This window comes from Crocodylus porosus, unplaced genomic scaffold (assembly GCF_001723895.1).
Source record: "Crocodylus porosus isolate Cpor-Errol unplaced genomic scaffold, CroPor_comp1, whole genome shotgun sequence".
Taxonomy (NCBI): Eukaryota; Metazoa; Chordata; order Crocodylia; family Crocodylidae; genus Crocodylus; species Crocodylus porosus.
The window spans coordinates 135,058,112-135,078,707 of record NW_017728931.1 but is presented as its reverse complement, the minus strand read 5'-3'; the positions used below and the strand labels follow the sequence as shown (position 1 = coordinate 135,078,707).

General features: G+C 42.1%; 1 protein-coding gene across 18 annotated transcripts in view; it reads left to right on the top strand.

Annotated features, from left to right (window-relative positions):
* The window catches only part of CELF2 (CUGBP, Elav-like family member 2), a 777,369-nt gene extending 756,773 nt beyond the window's left edge, over positions 1 to 20,596 (top strand). For 10 of the 18 annotated variants that reach the window (XM_019543733.1, XM_019543721.1, XM_019543737.1 and 7 more), the window contains 4 exons: positions 2,057 to 2,176; positions 10,496 to 10,693; positions 14,303 to 14,446; positions 18,844 to 19,009. In XM_019543733.1, the coding sequence (XP_019399278.1) occupies positions 2,057 to 2,176; positions 10,496 to 10,693; positions 14,303 to 14,446; positions 18,844 to 18,971 (590 nt within the window). In that variant the 3' untranslated portion in view covers positions 18,972 to 19,009. Of the gene's footprint in view, positions 1 to 2,056; positions 2,189 to 10,495; positions 10,694 to 14,302; positions 14,447 to 18,843; positions 19,016 to 20,305 lie in introns of those variants that run through there. The other 8 variants (XM_019543720.1, XM_019543726.1, XM_019543729.1 and 5 more) reach the window with 3 other exon arrangements.

The window sequence follows — 20,596 nt, the reverse complement described above, 5'->3', positions numbered from 1 at the left end:
AAAGCTCTCATCATGCTTACTGAGAAACTAATCTTAGCATACTCTGAATTTAGACAGTAGAAGTCTCTATATATGGCCTCTCAGGTATTCTAATTTTTTTGTCTGCGTCCATTACATTTTGATAATGATGTTCATTAACTTTTTGGCAGTTTGTAGAAATGTTTTCAGTGCTCATTTTTTCCTTAGCACTCTCATAGGCTCCCATTACCATATCAGTTTAGCCCTTCCTTGCCTCCTTTTGTAGCTGGGGAATGGAGCTAGGAAGCAAAGTGGTTTGCTCGGTTCATACAGGAAGTCTGTGGCAGAACAGGAAGTTGAATCTTTTGTTTCCCGAGTCCCAGTCTCGGGTCCTTCCCAGTGGTCCATCCTTCCTTCTCTTGATCACCTTGTGCGCCTATAAAACGTTTAACCCCACACTCCCAAAGAAATGATCAGTAAGATGGGAACAATCTGAAAATAGCCAAGACATTTTTTGAGGTCATCTCTTTCCATCAGGTCTGTGGTGCAAAAGTAACCCCAATGTGAGTGCTGAGATTGTGGATGCCCTGGGTTGCATTTCATGTTGGTTCTGCATCATCTCTTTAGTTAAGCAAATTAAAATAATATGAGCTGTGCCTTCAGATTAGAGCATGACTGAGGTGTCTCTTCCTCTCGGTGTAGACAGGAACTTGAACCTAAGATGTTTAATTCAACCCCAGATGTTGGTCATCCACTAACCATGTGTTTTTGAACAGTATGAACCTGAATCTAGCCACCATAGTAAAAACCATGGAATTTGCATAAAAGGAGAACTGGATCTGACTTCAGCAGCCATCCTCACTCACAAATATTTATTGCCTGCTCTTGGAGCTCAGCTGGGGTGAGAGCTTCAGATCTGAGGTTTATATGCTTAGGCCACATGAGTATGGCTGAAACATGGAGCAGCCCACCACATGGGCGTGTGTGAGTTAGTGTGTGTTGGGGCAAGAGCTGTTTGTACTTTGCTCTCTGTTGAACCTTACTTCTTAGGTCTCATCAGCTATGGCTTTTCTTTGATGATGGTGGTAACTCCAGGATGCACGAAGGGGAGTCAGGGACAGAAAACGTTCCTACCTCGTCATTGTTGCCCCACGCGTGTGACAAAAAGAACAACTGTTACTCCCATGTTCGTGAAGCATCACCCCTGAGCTGAAATTTTGGCATTTTAAAGAATATTTTCCCTTTCTGTAAGAGGAGAAGAAAAATGGTCTAATGGTTGATACACTGAGGTAGGGCTCAGGAGATGCGGCGAAAACTCCCACCTCTTTTACAACTTATGGTAGTATCGGTCACATCAGACTCTTGTGCCTCAGTCCCACATCTGTGAAACAGGGATAATAATATTTTCCTGCCTTAAGAGGACAAATATAATAGTGTTTGTGAGGCACTTAAACAATATGCTAATGTGAGTCATATAAATACTTGCTTAGCTGGACAGACAGAGGCTAGAATGGAAACTGTTTGAAAAATGAGCAATACATTATATTTGGTACTTCATTAATTATTTTTCTTATTGTATATTTTTGCGATTTCTTGATTTATATTACATTTTGTATGGTACCCTAGAGCTATGGCAGTGTCTCATTTAGAATGGAACAATTTTGGGTTTGCTTAATAGTTCTGGAGTCCAGAAGAACTATTCATAAGGCAAAATCTCCTCTGAAAGCAATTGAAATGAGCTATGCGTTTTTTTAACAGTAGAGCTAAGAAGAGAAAATGTCTCTAACAGTCTGTTTAGCTGGTAATCACTTTCTAATAATCTCTTGTGAATATGCTTTTCTTTTTTTTTAATCTTTTTACTTATTTAGTGTTTCACTACTTTGCAAAGAATGCCAAATTATTCAGGTTTTATCATCAAAATCATTAGGGTCAAAAAAGTCAGCAGCCCATCCTGTCCACCATCAATACCTGCAGCACCGGTCTGATTTCTTATGTTTTGCAAGGAGTTTTGTTATGAAGACTAGAACCTAAGGCGTGATGATCTGTGACCAATTCAATTTGAGTTCTTACTTCACTTTTGCCTTATTCTCCCCCTTAGTGGCTGCGTCAACTGCTAATTCCACGGCTGGTGCGGCCATGAATTCTTTGACTTCTCTGGGTACTCTTCAAGGACTGGCTGGAGCCACTGTTGGACTGAATAATATTAATGCACTAGCAGGTACCGTAAACAGTGAGTATTTATTGCTGTGGTGGACAGCCTTCCCCAATTATCAGTCTAGGAAAACTATCCATTGTAAACAAATGATACTATTTTTAATGCATTTGCAAACCAGTTGATCAAGTTCTATGCTTGGCACTCCAATCCTGGAGTCTTCACGTTTCGCTCTGCTTGACCTGCAAGGTGAAGTCTGTTGGTATCCTGCAAAAATTACCTTTTCTTGTAGGACATATGGAATTTTAAAATCTCTTCTGTGTAGTCAGTGTAGATTATGGAGGTCAGTTTTGGTTGTATAATAGCTTCCTTTTAATGTCAAGAGCCAGAAACATCAACCTGTGAAAACCTCTACCTACAAGACAGCACTAAGGAATTTAGGTCATTGAGAGGCACCTGTTTGCTGCAGAGACAAACTAGGACATAGCCTTTGTCAACCTAAATGCAGAAATTGCTAGGTTGTGGCCACAATGACATGGGAGTAATATATTTGCTTAAAAATTAAAGCCAACATTTTGGTTTTTGATTTGCAAGTATGTGAGAATGGCCAAGTGAGTTGCTTATAGTGTTAGACCATGAAAATATATTGCATGTAGTCTAGGGTAAGCACTGACCTGTCTGGCTTAAGATGAGGGTGTCAGCCTTTAGAGAGAACCTTCATCCTTGTTCTCAATTGCAGTTACGCCTTTACTGACGAACAATGATTTCTGTTCTATATCTGTTACAATGACTTCACCTTTGCCTGCATTGAAGGGAATTCACCTTGCATCTTCCCTCTCCCTCCTAGCTTTTTTTTAGCTGCCCCTGTTCCTTGCATTTCCTCCTACAATGCAAGGAAAATATTTGATCACCACCACCAGTCTCTAGTCCATTAGCCATCATAATGTATCCACAGGAATGGATGTCCTCCTCAGTATCACTTGCTCACTCTAATGCTCTGCATGATGTCCTTTGTGTCACTGTTATCTGGCTGCTCACCAGTCATTTTGTTCTGTGATCTCTGGTGGTTGATGTTGGGAGCCGGGGACGGGAGGGGTTAATGGATTGTCCATGAAACGGTGGTGAGCGGTTGCATGGGGCCTTGTGTAGAAGAGGTCTTGCTTCTGGCAAGGACACAGATATTAAAAGGAAAAAATAAAGAAGTATCTTCAAAGTCAGTATGGTTCAAGGCCAGTTTAGTGTGTTAGATTCCAAAATAGCTCACATATGTTGAAGCCACACATGCTTTATATGCTGAAACCAAACCACTGAAAATGGCACTTGTGAAAGACGAGTCTCCTTGGCCTCATGAGCTCTCTCAATGAAACACCCTTCTCCATGGAAGGGCTCACTGGGAGCTGATGTTAAACTTCTTTTCCCAGCCAACACTCAAGGTATGCTGTGTGGTACCTGTGCACTGTAGTGTCAGGAGTAGTGTGGCATGGCCCCCATTTCCACAAATATTAAGGACCCAAGCACACTAGCACACTTAAAAGCAATGTTCCTTCACTACAGCAGATCTGTAGCAAGTCACCCACATGCTTTCAGCTCTTGACAGCATGTAAGAATCATGCCATTGCCCATTGCACTCCATTGTAGTGACACTTGCTAGATTCTGGACAATGAGTTTAGATTTTCTTAACAGGTATTTTCAGATGATGTGAATGCAAACCCATTTGCATATGACATCTGAAGTAAAATTGATGTAAACACAACCAAGGACCAAATTCTACCTGGGTCTAAGCAAACACAGCTTCCACGGACTTATACCAGCGGTGGGTTTGGTCCAAAATCTTGTTTGTCAAACGTGTCTGCAGACAGCATGGAGAGTGTGTATGCATATAGTATCTGTATGTATATATTATACATACATATTTACAAACTGTGTGTATATGTCTGTGTATATATATATATATATATGTGAGAAATGTTTAGAGATAAGTTTTGGAGAGGGGTACTGTGTGCTTCTCATGTGCTGTTGTATGAAACCTTTTTCTCTCAAAATAATGATATTGATAATCAACCTATGGTACTCATGGCACTAATGACTTCTGAGGCTGTAACAAGAGACATTTCCCACTAACTTTAATAATCTGCCTCTTCTGAACCCAAGTATGCTGCCAGTGACCAACTCCCTTTGCGTTTCTTTTACACTGTAACCTGTTGTGGAATTTATAGACAGGAAAATTGAGTTTGTATTCCATGATTGGGTTAGATCTTGATCAATCCGAGGAAAGAAGGAATGCCACTGCCTAGTAATACCAAAGTCTTAGTCTTAGAATAATTGTACAGGAAAGTTGGAAAGCCATGATACGCGTTTTGGGTTGAGGAATGAATGCTAGCTTGCCAAAGCATAAGTGGAGCAAAGACAGATCTATGAACAAGAGCAACAATAGACACAGCAGTGGGTTGATGTTACAGGCACTGGAAGAAAAAAGGCAAGACCCTCCTGTGGAAGCTGTGTCATCACACGCAAAGGAATTTGTGATTCGCAGAGCAAGGGTGTGCAGGCTAGTGTGGGCCTGTAATTAGGGCAATCACCTGGGAGAGGGGAGTCCTGGATTGTGGTCCCTGCCTGTTGTATGCATTTGCATTTGATTTATGCAGACAGCCTTAGGAATAGCGACCATAAAAAAGGTCCCAAACTTCCCATGTGAGTACCCTAGCCACTAGTCCTTCCAGTTATGCTATCTTGTGCTTCTTTGTGGCATTGTTGCTACACAGTGTCACTGGAGGGATGGAGCCTGCCCCCACCAAGAATAGCTTTTAAGATGGTGCTTGGGTCCCTCTCCTTGAAGGATGTTGATCTACCCCCCACCAGGCAAGTAGGGCCTAGAACCTACATCTCCCACTTCCTGGCCAAGTGGACTAGCCACCAGGTAGTTTTGTAAAGGATTGGCACTGTACTTCCTCTTCCAGCATTTTCAAAGAAAGGGACCCAATCTGGTCAGTATGCATGAAGCCTGAAGATGCCTAGGTGGCATCTCAAGACACTATAACCTCATTTCTGGATCCTGATTGAGTTTAACCGTAAGTAAGCACTTAACTACTCGGCCTGAGGGTAGTTATGGACACAAGGGAACAAAAGTCAGGTTGCCAGGGGCATTCAGGAACTAAATAGGGCAGCACCGAGTTAGTTCAGTCGCCTCCATTTTCAAGCAGCACCTGAACACACACACTAGTTTATTGTAACTTTGTTGTTAAACGCCTCACTTCTGCCTAAATCCTACTGTAGGGGCCTGTTCCCTTTTTTTGGATCAAGCTCTGGGTGACTCGGTCACCTCTGGAAAATAAATACAATGAACAGAAAAAAAAGTTGCTAATAAAAAAATTGGTTTCATAACAAAATCCTTACTCAGACAGGTCGGGGAAAGAGTGTTGGGATTAAAACAAAAAAAAACCCAGCCTGGATCTGAATATTATGCTTATAGTTTTTCTCTGTTATCCTTCCCCAACATATGTCCAGTTTCCTCATCTATAAAATGTGGATTCAGGTACTGATCCTACCATGGCCTGAGAGTATGGACAGGTTTAAATTGAATGTGTATGAAGTGCTTTGAGATCTTTTGACTGCAAGTTTTGGAAATGCTAAGCATTAACATGTATTATTTTCACTCTGAATTACCTGGGACAGTCCAAGGCAGCTGGAAGGCAGTTGGTGCAAAACCCAGGGACAAAGTAATTGTTTTACTAATGGGGAAGAGCATTCAGTGCAAAACAGGTTGAGGTGCATTGGTAGAGCTATGTGGAGGTCACACTCTGCCTATGCATGCTTTGGGTCCTTGTAAATTCCACAAAACAAGGGGAAATCAAATTAAAATGATATCAAACAATAGAGCCCTTTCTACAGACCTGTTTCTCCCTAGTGATGGTAGCAGTATCCTTCCCAGAGGCAGTGCTGCAAGACAGGGCTTTCTGCTTAATCATTGGAAATAGCCTGGTGGAAGAGGCTATCAGTTCACGTGAAAATTGGCACTTCTGTCTTCACTCTAAGTCCATTTAAACGCCTATTTGGTGAAATAGAATCTGGCCATAAATGTACATTCAAAAATGCTTTATATTTGTATATTGCTATACTATCATTATCTAGTGCTAGCTGCTTTTTTTTAATCAGTAGCTCAGTATACCAAAATATCTGGCAATTTTATACTCTTGTCAAGGCCTTAGCTCTGTAATTCATGTTGTGCAGTGCAGGTCATGTCAAAATACAGCAATGTCCTCTCTCCTCTCCTCCAAGTTCTAGAGCTTCCAAGTGAGGACATTTTATTAAGCAAAGGCTGTGGAATATCACTTCTTTGTCAAGTGTTAGTTGCACAAATTATCCTACTATCAAAAGGTATAATTTATACAGTAGAGGCCTCTTAATTGACACAGACCTTAGTGGTACCAAGAAGTTGCCACTTGAGCAATTGTCCTGATTATTAATCTCATTGTTAGAATCTGCACAAGAGGTAGTAAAGAACTTTCAGGTCATCATCTTTATCCTCCTTTGTCAATGTAGGATTATTCTCTTTCTAGTGGCTCTCCATCTTTAAATTGCTCATGTGATGGGGTTTGTGACACTTCCCTTGGCGAAGACAGTTGCACAGTCTAACCCATTTCGTTGTTAATTTTTCCTGACCTTAACCATAAAGTGCTGTTTGATTAATGTCATCACCTTTTTCAGTTTATGTATTCCCCTTATTACCATGCTGAATAACTCCCCTCTCCTATTCCTTGCATTTACAGTCCTTAAATACTTTAAGGATCTCACTTTCCCCTTTACCCAAAGTTTTGCTAAGGCACTCATCACAACGTAAATCTTAGTAAGTAGCTAGTAATTTTGTGTGCATTTGTAAGAGATGCATTATAGCAACTTGATTTTAAAAGGCCCTTTTCAGATATTCTTAAGTACTTAAGATTACTAGTTACCATATTGTCTCTCACATATAACATACCCCGTAAATAAGATAGGCACCATGTTTTGGAAGGCAAAGTTTTGGGTTTTTTTCAAGGATCATGGCCTAGAACTGGCTCTTTCATAGAGCGGATATGTTGCAAGATGCCTGCCATCTTCTCTCTGATTGAGCAAGTAGGAGGGATAGAGTCGAGTGTTATCATTTTCACAGCTACTGTCAAGTTGGCAGCAGTTTTTGGCTGCTCATTTGGCTGCTCAGCCAAAAACTGTTGCCAGCTGTGAAGGGGTTAACACTGGACTCCACCCCTCCTACTTACTGTCCCAGAGAGAAGCTGGCAGGCCTCTTGCAGCACAGTGACTCCATGCTTCTATTTTGAGCACAGCAAATTAGCCTCCATACTTAAGACACACTCCCCCTGTGCTGATATTTTTGGGTAGGAAAGGTGCATGTGGTATGCACATAAATATGGTACTTGTGAAAAAATGGCTTGATTTTCAGTGCTGTTGGGCACCTGCAACTCACTGACTTAAGTTGTAGTTGTAGATGATCAGCTGTTCTGAAAATCAAGCTGTTAGTTCTTTCAGTCGTTTTAGTTACCAGTCTCTAAGTGCTTCCCAACCTATTGCCCTTAACCTTGCTAAAGGACCTATAAGTAAATTCAAGGAGAAAATTGCCTTTTTATTTCATGAACTGCTGTAAAAATATATAATACAATGCGTAACTGAAATAGTTTAAGCTCCATGAAACTTGGCTAGCTGCCATAAGAGGGAAGGGAAAAGAAGGGTGAAGACAAGTGTTGTGAAAGACTGTATCACAGGAAGTTAGCACTGTTAACCACCAATTAATAGATGTAAAATTAATTTCATGGGCATTTTAATGTAGACTGGGTGTACCGGATGACAGTATGGAGCCCTTGCCCCAAATTTCTTCTTTAGCAGTCATCCTGGTGATTCTAGGTAGTGTGTCCATTTTATAGGGTGGAGAATAGTGGGCTTTTTGGTTGTTGTTCTTGGTATTGTTTTACTGCCAGGGGGCTTGTCTACACATGCATTTACGCTGGCTTAAATTTACTGCGCAGTAAGCAGGAATAGGATGGTGTCTACATGAGCAGGCATTAACGCATATTAACACTGTGTGTGGCCTGACTTGAGACTAAATCTAGTCCCAAGTCAGTCCACACGCAGACAGTGTTACTGCATAGTAGGGCATCTACACGTGCATTATTACGCAGTAACTAATCAGGTGTAAATTTGATACCTGGATGATGCAGGTATCAAATTTATGCTTAAGTCAGCACACATCACCATATTTACTGAGCAGTATGGGCGTGTATGTGTAGACGTACACTATGTGTAGGTGCACATCCGTACTGTGCATTTATTTCAGTTACTGTGCAGTAAATGTGCACATGTAGATGCACTCAGTGAGAAAGAAAGCAGCAGAAGTGCCAAAGACCAAATATTGGTCTTTATCTCCAGAAAATGCAAAATTCATTTGACAGTGTAAGAGACTGCCATGTATTCTCAATCCTGGACAGTAACAGGAATGAGAAAAGAGCCCTGTCTCTCTGACTGTTCAGTTTTGTGGGCCATCTTCCTGCAGTGAGCAACCGGATGGAGGGTGTGTTGCTGTAGCAATGTTTGGTTTGGGACTGTGGATGGTAATGGTATACAGTGGTAATGTCTAGTTGCTCATGACCCTGATCAAATGTGAATTGTGCATCCCAGCAATCACTGGCTGCATAAACACGATCGAATCATCCAGAACAACTCTCCCAAGTTTGTTTTCCTGAGAGAAAAACTAACCTGTACAGAAGTTCAGACAGAGAAGCAAAGAGCCTGCAGTGTGGACCCTGGGCTGCCAGAAATCCCTAGAGAGCCCAGAGAGCTTCGAAGGCTTTATTTCAGGTCAATGGAGGCAGGGATTGGCAGGGTCAGGGAGGGTGCGGGCGGGGTCTGTGCCATTCACAGAAGAGTCCTCCACCCTTTCCCCTCTCTGGTGCTGTGGTGGAGCCCAGCTAAGGCTGGGCTGGAAGGATTATGCTTCCATACTTCCCTGCATCCAAGTGCTGCAGTGTGATTCAGGCAGGAACCAAGCCAGGAACAAACCTCGGGTAGCTGTTGGGTCTGTTTTATACCAAACCATCCTGTTTGTAAACCCTTTGTACCTTGTCCATTTCTAAATGAGGTACGGACTACAGAAAGTCCTACAGAAAAACATGCCAGCATGTTGTATTGTAACAATATCGTGATATTGTTAGCTGTGCCTAGAGGCAGGGCTGTACACAGCCAGGAGGAGCAGGGTTCAGAGCCAAACAGGGGGGAGGGAGCCTTTTTGTGGTGGCTCTGCCCCTTGATGCTGATTGGCCAAGGGACCCGGGTGACCCCACTCCTCGCTGCTGATTGGCCAAGGAGGCAGTGGCCCTGCCCCTCACCATCCCTTTCCCAATATCCTGTATTCTGGGGGTGGATCAGTGGCCACCCTAGGCAGAACATGCCCCTTAAGCACTTCTGTGCTACAAAGGTTTTGGGGGGGTGTTCTGCTCCCCGCTTGGCTGAGCCTGACACATGCTGTGTGAGAAGGGAGGAGAGTGAAGCAAATCACGTTGGGGTTGCACAGATCAGCTCTTCATCTGCTGTCTGTACAGAAGTTTTGTCTAACAAGAGATGCTCTCTGGAGAACCACTTCACTTAGGTTGTTCCCAAGTTATTTTCCTCCCAAATTATGAGAAAAATCATGAACTTCTTTCTATATGCTTGTGGTATCTCTGGAGAGAGTAGGAGCTCTCCCTGGAGAAACCAAAAGCCTGTCCAAGCCCACTGTCTCCTATCCTGAGAGCCACCTATCACTTACTGCGATTCCAGTCAAGTGGATTCCATTTGGTCCTTTGACTTCCCTGGGTACTCTTCAAGGACTGACGGGAGCCACAGTTGGACTGAATAATGTCAGTGCGCTAGCGGATACTGTGAACAGTTGAGCATTTATTGCTGTGGCGGACAGCCTAATTGTGACTCTAGGAAAACTATCCGTTGTAAACAAATTATATTATTTTTTAATGCACATGGAAACCAGCGGGTAGAGTCGATCAAGTGCCGTGCTTAGCACTCGAGTCACTTACCAGGAGTCCCGTGACCAGCCTTTCAGGTACCTCGGCGTACTTGATGACAGAGGTAGGCACGCTGAAACAGAAGTCAGGGCAGAATTTCAGAGGCACAAAGTTTACCGTACTTGCCAGTAGCAGGTTGCATGCAAATCAGTCTGGTCGTCCAACCATCGTGCTAAAGTGATCTCTACCAAAGTGGTGTTTCTTTGTTCTGAGTCCCATCTGGTGAAGTGCTGAATTGCATGCACTGCCGTCATTGTCGGTGTCATATAATGCCAACTACTTTTGGAAAGCACTAATGAACAAGTGCAATTTCTTTTCTCTATTGTTGGGTTTTTTGTAAAGTTGCTCAAATGCTCTCAGGTATGGCGGCCCTGAATGGAGGACTCGGCGCTACAGGCTTGACGAATGGTACAGCCGGCACAATGGACGCCCTCACCCAGGCCTACTCAGGAATTCAGCAGTATGCTGCAGCGGCACTGCCAACGTTGTACAGTCAGAGCTTGTTACAGCAACAAAGTGCTGCAGGCAGCCAGAAGGAAGGTGAGACAACAAAGCAGACATCTCAAGTAGCAGATTACTGTTCCATTACTTAATACAGCAACTATATCAAAGTAACTTCAGCCCATTTAACTCAGTTTGGTTTGGGCTTTTATTTCCGTAGATTTTTTTTTCCCCAAAAGCTGGATTAGCCTAACCACTGATTTTTCTTTTCCTTTTCCTTTGTTCTGACATTTTATTTTATATTTTAGTTTAATTTTGACATTGTAACCTTGAGAATTTGTCTTACTTTCCCCTATTTATTAATATAAATGTACTCACTGGTGAGTCATAATAGACATCAGTAACAAGAATAATGTCTAAAGCATGTATGTTGTTGTTGCTAGGAGTAACACAGAGGGGGGAAAAGGGTGGAGTAGGTGAATTTCCTCTCTTTTGGTTTCTGTGTGCTGTGATCATGTCACTTCTCTTATTTAAGTTAGTTTCCAAGTTAATGACAAGATCTGTCCTTACACTGCGTGGTTATTTGCTTAATTGTGGATCTTGTGAGGAAGCAAACAAGTGATTGATTGCCCCCTCCCTGTGCCAATAGAGCAAAATAAACCTCAGGAAGTTAACACCAAAAATGAATTAATACTAATAGTAAGATCTTTAGTGAAATAAAGCACTGCTTCTCTCTCTTTGCAGATACCTTGAGGTTTTGGGGAGGGGTGTATTTAGGGTTTTTTTTCTCCTCCTTCCTAACTTCAGGGAAATACTACAAGGGTGGAAATGTTTTATACAGCTTCTAAGAAAGTTTTCGTTGTCATTACTGTTCTTGCCAGGGATGAGCTTCAGAAATAAGCTATCTTACGGGCATCCAAAGATTAACCACCCTTAAAATTCTCTTGCACTATTTCAAGCGAACACCTTCCAGGTGACACGGAGAACCCCAAGCTAGGGTACAGGGACATAAAAAATTAGATTATTGAAACTGAAAAGATTTCTTAATAAATGTATATTTGTCCCTTTCTTTGCTATCTGCTGCTCACTTTCACATGTCACTCAGTCTGGATGGTGAAAAAAACTCATGCGGGAGGCTTTTTTTGTTTTTCTAAATGGTTTTCATTGGTTTTAAGTTCATGAAGTGTTTCTAACACTAGCAGGTGGTGTTAATTTAGCCTTCAGGGCAATGCCCCTTTAAAGTTCTAGCCTTTGTCATCTAAGTTTTGGGGGTTTTTTAAGTGAACATTTCATTATTAAGTTCTGCTGCCTTCATTTTGTGTGTTAGCATGTGACTCCTAATGGAATGGCTAGGTGTCTTAAATATGAAAGGGGGAGAGCCATATACCAGAGAAGAATACTGCATTAAACATTGATGCTGAAATTTGGAAAACTGCGTTATTCTATTTAGGGCCCTACCAAATTTGTGATGTCACAATTTTCATGAAAACCACAAATTCGGTTGGTCTCTGTGTAAAAGTGTGGGAACCGTGAAAACGGCCAGCAAGCAGGGGAAAAGGAAAAAAAAAAGAGCTGCAAAACAGAAAAATTCAGGAAACCTTGGCATCCTGAAGCCGGGGGCAGGGACAGAGAGAGAGAAAGGGAGGGGGAAGGGGAGAGGGAGCAAACCAGAGACAGACCCTGACATGAGCTGAGTCCATGAGCCATTTAGGGGCCAGCCCAGGAGCTTGCAAAGAAGCCTGACCTCCCCCTTCTTTTTTTCACTTTGATTTTTTGGCGGGGATTGCATTGCATTGCAAATGCCCAGCCCGGTGTTGCCTGCCTGCCCGCCCACCGGGGCACCCATGTGTTTCAGTAGCTCTGTGTGAGGAGCTGCCTCCTTTCCTGGCATGTGATCAAGTCCATGGAAACCATTAACCGCATCCCAGACTACTTGCTAACGCATCAATTAATGGCTTCCACAAGCTTAATCCCCTAATCAAGCCCACGGAAGCCATTAATTGATGCATTATTAAGCAGTCTATTACGCAGTTAATGGCTTCCACCAGCTTCATCAAGCCCGCACAAGCCATTAACCTCATCCTAGACCACTTAATAATGTGTCAAGAGATTAAGCCCGTGTAAGCCATTAATTGACGCATTAGCAAGTCCCAGTTTGGGGCCATCTGTCAATCTCTGAGGAGGGGCAAGACTTCTGGGGCCCCTCAGCCAATCAGAGTCATGGCAGGGAGGGGTCCACCACACCCCACCACAAAAATGGCACCGGGCGCCACACTCAGACGGCAAAATCAGACATCAGTCACCCTGCTTTAGGTAGGTCCCTATGCCTATTTCTTTAGATCTAGGTTCAGTCTGTTTAGCTTGGTTCATTAAAAGGACACCTTATTTTTAGTCAGAAGAAACTTCTTCTGGCTTCCTTCCCTCCTGCCATTTGGGTTATTTTTTTTTTCATTTTGTTTTGTTTTCTACCTATTTCTCTTTTTCCTTTCCAACGTGCGCTCCCCTTTTGATCAGGCTGTGGGAGGGCAGGTAGTCCAGTTCCTCTAATGGGAACACCAGCGTGGCTCTATGAGTCCGCTGCAGGAGGTATTGCAGAAGTATTGAGATTGTACTTTCTTCTTCTTCCCTAGGCAGTAACCAAGCACATCACATTTAGTTTGCCGGCCAGCAAACTAGAGAATATCCATATAGACGACTCCAGAGTCTGTCTGCACCAGAACCAAGTAGCATCTTAGTTTTCCATGGATACAGTGGATCAGTGATCCTATTTTTAGGGCTGAGCTGTGGAAAAAATAATTCAAGTGGTTCACAAACACACAAATCTCAAAATTCAGTTGAAAGGGAAATATTTTTGTTCAAAATAAAGCAAAAAAAAAATATTCCTTTGCATGCCTTTGTTCAAAAATGTTTTGAGATTCCCAGAGTTTTCACAAAACATTTGAGTTTCACAAGAATCGCGTTTGTTGTTGCTTGTTAGAAGAACGGTTCAGGGGTTTTTTAGGGTTTTGTAAATATATTTGACAGCATTTCCTGCCTCGAGATGAGAGTTTTTCCAACTGTCATTTCCCTTCTTTCTTGCTTTCTTGCTTTTGTTAAAAGAATCCATGTATCTGGGAAGTAACTACATATTCACTCTCAGGAGTTCTTATTTTTATCGTCTCTCAATAATTTCCATGGCAAATCAGTTTGCAAATCAGAAGGCGCTTTGTGCCCTGACCCCAGCCCCCAGAAGCCTGTGCTACAGACTTAAACCTGAGATCTTCAGAAACTAAACCCAGCTCTTTGTAGCTCTTACATTAATCTCTACAAACAAAATTTAGCTGACACAATAGTTGAGGATGTGGGAGGCAGCACAGAACACAGCTATACAACTTGAAGAGCTGAAGAGAGCAGATATTGGAAGAAGCTGCCACTTTCACGCGGTCTTTTTTTCTCCCGTTTAAGACACTTATGCAAATTTAAGAAGGAGACTGCACTTCAACTTCTCCTTTGGCAGCAATACTGAGTAAGGAACATAGACAAGGGCAGCTCTTCTATAAAGGACCTGCCTTTCAACTCTACTTTGACTACTTTATGCCGTTTGTTACTTCAAAATGTTTGCAACTGAAATGTTTTTGCCCATCGCCCCCTTAGAAATATTGTCAAGAAAGCTGGATAAAATATAAAACCCCTAATAAACATTTTCATGCTGTGCTTGTTTCTCTAAAGGTCCAGAAGGGGCAAACCTCTTTATTTACCATCTCCCCCAGGAGTTTGGAGACCAGGACATTCTGCAGATGTTCATGCCTTTCGGAAATGTTATCTCTGCTAAAGTCTTCATTGACAAACAGACTAATCTGAGCAAGTGCTTTGGTATGCAAAACTTTAATCAATCCATGCGCGGTAGACGGAGAAGCGGTTGGAATGAAAAATTAACGGCAACGTGAAAAATGTCAAACTGGAACCTCATTCCCAAAGCAGTGGCTTTGAATCCTCAAATGTAGGGAGAGAAAAAAAAAAGCGCAGATAAACCAATTCAAATTAAAAACTACACTGGGGGTGGGGGGGAGATCTTCCAATCTAACATCTACATTGGATGTGTCAGGAATACACAACTAATTACACCTTGTGTGGAGGAATGTCATTCCCTATACTATTAAGCTGCCTTATTATGGATACTTAATTATCCTCTCTCGTATAGCTGAATCTCTGTAAAACTCTGTGTTTAACCCATTACTTTTACATTACAGGAAATCCTTTCCTTTGGGTTAAGTGCAAGATGCTGCCATTAGTGTCTGTATCATTTACACAGATGTAGCACTGAACACTTGACAGATAATTGCTGACTATTGATGCAGCTACGAGAAGTACAAGTAGGGTGCACTGTATCAGGCAGTGCGCTGCTAAGCTAGGGCAGAGGAATCGGTGTCAAGTTTCCTAGAGAGTCTTTGACCTGCAAGGAAATTAGACTGCCAAGGTTGAGACTAGCAAGTGTTTGGGCAATGTTTAGACCCATGTGGAAGAGCTGATCAGATGCATGCCAGTCCCTTGATAATGTAAATTTACTGGCCTAATGCTTTGATATACTTTATCACAAACTGCAAGTAAATAACCACTTCTCATCAGCATTAGGCTAATAGTTCTTACATGAAGTAAAGCACTTAATTAGGGTCTGTGATGAAAACATGTTTACAAGTAACGCCAGTCTATAAAAGTTGTCCCTGTTACATTGCAACCTCCAAGTGCAGCAACTCATACGCCAACCAGAGGAAAGCTGCTCTTTGTCAGATGATAACCGATCCAAAAATCCAGTGCGCTGGCAATGGTATCATTCACATCTCATCATCCTCAATCTTTTTTCTTATTTCTAAAGGGCTCCCATAAACCATAGCCCATGTGTTTGTTTGCTTGCCTTAGATGTACTTTTTAAATCGTGATTTTTGGTAAAATACATCTAAGAGTATTTCACGAGTGCTTGTTGTCCTTTACAGCCACAGCCTTTCAAACTGGTTTAATCTAAGCAGAAATAAGGCACTTACTCTGAAGGATGACACGTGACGTTATTCAGAAATAGCTACATGCTTTAAATTCAAACCCTATATTAACCCACATTAACATGCAAGTATTGATAAGTCCTTAGTTAGTTAGCTTTGGAAGGACCAGAAAGTACTGTTTTATGTTACTCCACACCCAGACCTTCATGTTTCAAGGTCCTTGTTGAGGTGTCCTGCTCAAGCTTCATAAAAATTAAATATCATAAATTAAATATAATAAAAATATCAGGGACAAAGAACATGAGATTTATGAAAATGTGCACTTTCGTGGCTATAGTAAAAATGGAAATAGCCCAACTAATGGAAATAAAAATGTTGATCTTCAGACGCATTTGATCTATTCAAGCAGCGTGAGGGTAGCAAAATAATTTTGACCAAACCCTTTGGGAATCATGACACCAGGTCAAATCAAGCCATGTTAATCAACAGGATGGTACTTGCAATGACAGCTCAACAAAGTAAAAGCAGTGCAATAATTTATATTCAACCCTGCCCCCAAAAGAAATATTCCACTCCTTATCAGAAACCATTTGCACTAATAGCTATGTCTACCTCAAGAGATGCTCCAAGGATGGAGCAGGTTTGACTATCAACCTTCTCATTAACCACTAGAACAGTTAATGTCAGCTCTCTATACGTCCCCACCCAGGTCATGGGCTTGAGGGCAATGGAAAGGTAGCGATTTTGTCCACAGTGATAAAGATAGGAGGGAAGAAGGTTTTGGACAGAAGAGGAGCTCAGTTTTGACCTTCTTCAACTTTAAAGTGCTAACAGAGCTTCTGATGAGATAGCAGAGAAATAGTCGAAGCAATATGAGTAGATATAAATACCCAAGTGAAGAGCAGAGGAGTAAATTTGTGAGCAGAAAGCTGATAGTTGGAACCCATATGGGCAGAAAGATCTACAGCAAGGATGAAGAGGGAGGAGAAAGGGAGAGGGAAGATGGAGACCTGTGGGGAGGAGGCACTATGAGAGGCTAACAAAGTGATCGCACAACAAGGACAAGAAAAGGACAGAATGAAAACTGAGGACAACATTTTAAGGAGTGTATGTCAAACCACCTCAGAAGTAGTCAGGGAGAATACAGCTAGAGGGGAGGTGCTGAGGTTTAGCTAAGAAGAGTGTGACACATTTCATAGATTTTTAGGGTCGGAAGGGACCTTAGTAGATCATCAAGGCCGTGGCAGGAAAGAGCCCTGGGGTCAGATGACCCCAGCCAGGTGCTTGCCCATCCTCCTCTTGAAGACCCCCCAGGGTGGGGGCGAGCACCACCTCCCTTGGGAGCCCATTCCGGATGCTGGCAACCCTGACCGTAGAGAAGTTCTTCCTGATGTCTAACCCAAATCTGCTCTCCATCAGTTTGTGGCCATTGTTCCTAGTTACTCCATGGGGTGCCCTGGTAAAAAGAGCGAGGGGTAGGAGATGCTCTTTTTACCAGGGCTTCCCCTGATGTATTTGTAGGCGGCTACAAGACCCCCTCTCAGCCTTCTCTTGCAGAGGGTGAAGAGATCCAGGTCCCTCAATTTCTCCTCGTAGGACCTATCTATCCTGCACACCCCTAACCATCTGAGTAGCCCTTCTCTGGACCCTTTCAAGGTTATCCACATCCCTCTTGCAGCACGGTGCTCAAAACTGGACGCAGTACTCCAGCTGCGGCCTGACCAGAGCTGCATAGAGGGGAAGTATCACCTCCCCGGATCCATTCGTGATGCACCTGCTAATGCACAATAAAGTGCGGTTAGCTTTACTGATCACTTCATCACACATGTTCATCTTGGAGTCGACTATGACTCCGAGATCTCTTTCTGCCGCTGCGTTGCTTGGGAAGATGCTTTGGCATAAGCAGTTTCTAGGGAGTGGAAAACACAGAAGTCAGGTTGGAGTGGATCGAGTTGGGGCAGGGGGTGTGGGGAAACCTGAGGCTATGCTTACAAACAGCATGGCCAACGATAAAAAGATGAACGACAAAAGGAAGACAGGGAGGCAGCAAAGGGACATGCAACGGTTTGTCTTTGTCTTTTGAAATGGAGAAACCATAGCTAGTTGATATTGGAAGCAGTAGGAATGAGACAGCAGTGAGATATTAAGAAGAAAAATAAGAGGGGCAAAATTAGGAGTACATGGAAGTCATGAGAGACGGGATTGTGGGCGGCTTAATAGAGGAGGGGAAGTGAGAAATTTAAGTGTCGCTGTCAGAGAGATGGAAGAGGATGCAATGGGTAATCTAATCTAATCTAATATAGAAGAAATTGTTAAGACAAATTCCAATGGAAAGAAAAGGGCACTTTTCAGAGCAGATGCATGCATAATACCAGGTTGGAATACAGTAATTAACGGCAGCAGAAGCAGAGTGGCAGTTCGGAGTGCTGTACAATTAAGAGTGGGATGCGCAGATAGGAAAATTGAGTGCAGCCCCTAGGATCAGAGAGATTTCAGTCTATTATGAACCAAGTGATTTCAGTCTTGAGGAGGCAAGAATACAAGCCAGCCCAGTCAGAGTGAATTACAGGGAGAGAGCACTTCCTAGTGGTTAATCCTCAGAAGGAGGAGGGAGAAGATGTCCACCTCTGCTATTGTTTTGCTGCCACTTAAGCCTAGAGTCCCAGGGCTTTGAAGCTGAATTAATTCATGTTTGCGGTGTGTCAAGACCCTGAAAAGTGCTATAGAAATGCAAAGTTAGAAGAACCGGGAGAGATCTGGAGTTAATTCCTTCTCTGCCACAGACAGAGGCCCAGATCTTCAATACTATTCAGTATTTGAAATCCTTGAGAGTTAGCTACCAAAATACTTTTGTGGGTCTGCAACCTAGTCACTCCGTGCCTCAGTTTCCCAGTTGTTATCTGGAGATAATATTACTTTCCTGCTTTACTAGGCAATACTCAGCCTACAACACTGGAGTGTGGAGGGGCACCTAACACACATCAATACGATGTAGCTCCCTACCAAACACCTAAAAAAGGCATTCACCCCCAAGTGCTTCGGTTGGCATCCCAGCTACCAAGCAGTGAGGTAGTAAAGTGCTGAATGCTAGTAAGGTAAAGGAAGAGCCAACAAGGGTTTGGAGGGAAGGTCTACAGAGAACAATCAAGGGAATAGTGGGAAGTGGGGGGTGAATGTGAACCTTTAAAAAATGTGAACGGCAAACTCCATATTCCAGTGTATTTAATTTTAACCCCGATTTCCCTTTCTATCGCCTTTCCATTTTGTGCTCCACAGGTTTCGTTAGCTACGACAATCCAGTCTCTGCGCAAGCTGCTATCCAGGCTATGAACGGCTTTCAGATTGGCATGAAACGCTTGAAGGTCCAGCTGAAACGCTCCAAAAACGACAGCAAACCTTACTGATCTTAACCCCAGACGCTTACTGCTCTTATTTTAGCTTTCTTAGGGTAAGTCCCATGAGCAAACGTGTCCTCCACAAGGGGGGTTAAGGAAGAACATATTGCCAATCTTCAGCAAGAGACAGTTATTTTTACAGTTACCACTTCCATTGCCCCCCACTTGCCCTTATTCAACTTGGCTCCCGTTTCCTTGCCAAGTAATTACGTAGTTCTGTTACTGTGTTTAATTTTGTTTTGCAGCATAATTTATCTCCGTTTTTCCTTTCTGGTTTTTTTTTTGTTTTTTTAAAACAAATGACATCTTAAAGTCTAAAAGCAACAATGTGCAATTTAACTCTGAACCCTGGTGCCATTAGCACAATCGGGTGGGGAATTGAAGTGGTTTTCTTATGTACGGAACCAACTTTACCAAGGTGGCACCAGCAGTTTATAGGCTAAACTCCTGCCAACTGAAGCACTTATTCTGAAACAACAATGATAAGTCTTTCCACTACATTAGCTTGTTTTTGAGAGAGATTTTAATTCTTTTTTTTTTTTTTTTGGTCCGATATTACACTGGTTGTCTTATAGTTGGGTTTTTTTCGTTTTTTTTTAATTCTTGGTTTTTTGGAAAGGATTAATGTAAAAAAGATTTAGAGATCTGTTTCTAAAGCTACAGGGTTTAAAATAAAAAAAATAAAATAAAACGAGTGACAATACTTGATGTTTCTTGAGAGATAAATTTAATAATAATAAATAAAAAGAAAGCCACAGGCCTGTAAATTTTATTTGTAAAAAGCATTTCTATTTTTATACAAAATTTTTACTGCCTCAGAAATAATGGAAGTTATTTATTGCCTATTGTTAACTTATTGGATACCTAAAGAGCAGCTCTCTATGCTAGCTAGATACTTTGAAGTAGTCTCTAGAGTAATTGTGCCAAGAATGGGCGCTTTTTCACCGTTGAACCCTCCACCCTTTACAGTTCATGCTTTTATCCTCTTGTTTGTATTTGTCTGGTTATTTTGTTTGTAGTTTCCATTATCTAGTTTAAAGTTCGGTTGTCTGACTTTTTTCTTCCCCCTCCCCGTTATGTCACATTTGTTGAAAACGGTTCTTTCCTCTCCTCCTCTCCCCAAAGAGGAATCCATCTTCTCTAACTCCCTTACGATGGATTCATTTGGGGTTTCATTGTGCTGTTGTTGATGAGTATTGTAAGTTAATGCAAATTATGTGGATGGCTCCTAGATTCTAATGATAAAAGATTTGCATTAGTTTTCTCCTGCACCCATAAAAATGATTTTGTTTCTGCTGCATAGACTCTATGTAACTTTTTCCTCTTCCTTGTTTTTTCCCTAGACATCTCCATGCCCGTTAGTTCATCGTTTGCCTAGCATGTCCCTGTGGCGTCTCAAAAAAAAAAAAAAAAAAAAAAAAAAAAAAAAAGTTAAAAAAGTTTCATCGTCCCGTCATTGTTTCTGATGTCTTTCTGACCTCACATCATATTTGGTTCTCCTACTGACCTTTGATCTAGTTTGACCTTTGAAATTTGCATGTGACCTCATCTAGCTATGAATTCTGGGAAGTCAATGTGAAAAAACATTGCTGCATTCATGCAAGACTGAAATTTATTATTAGACAAATTAATGA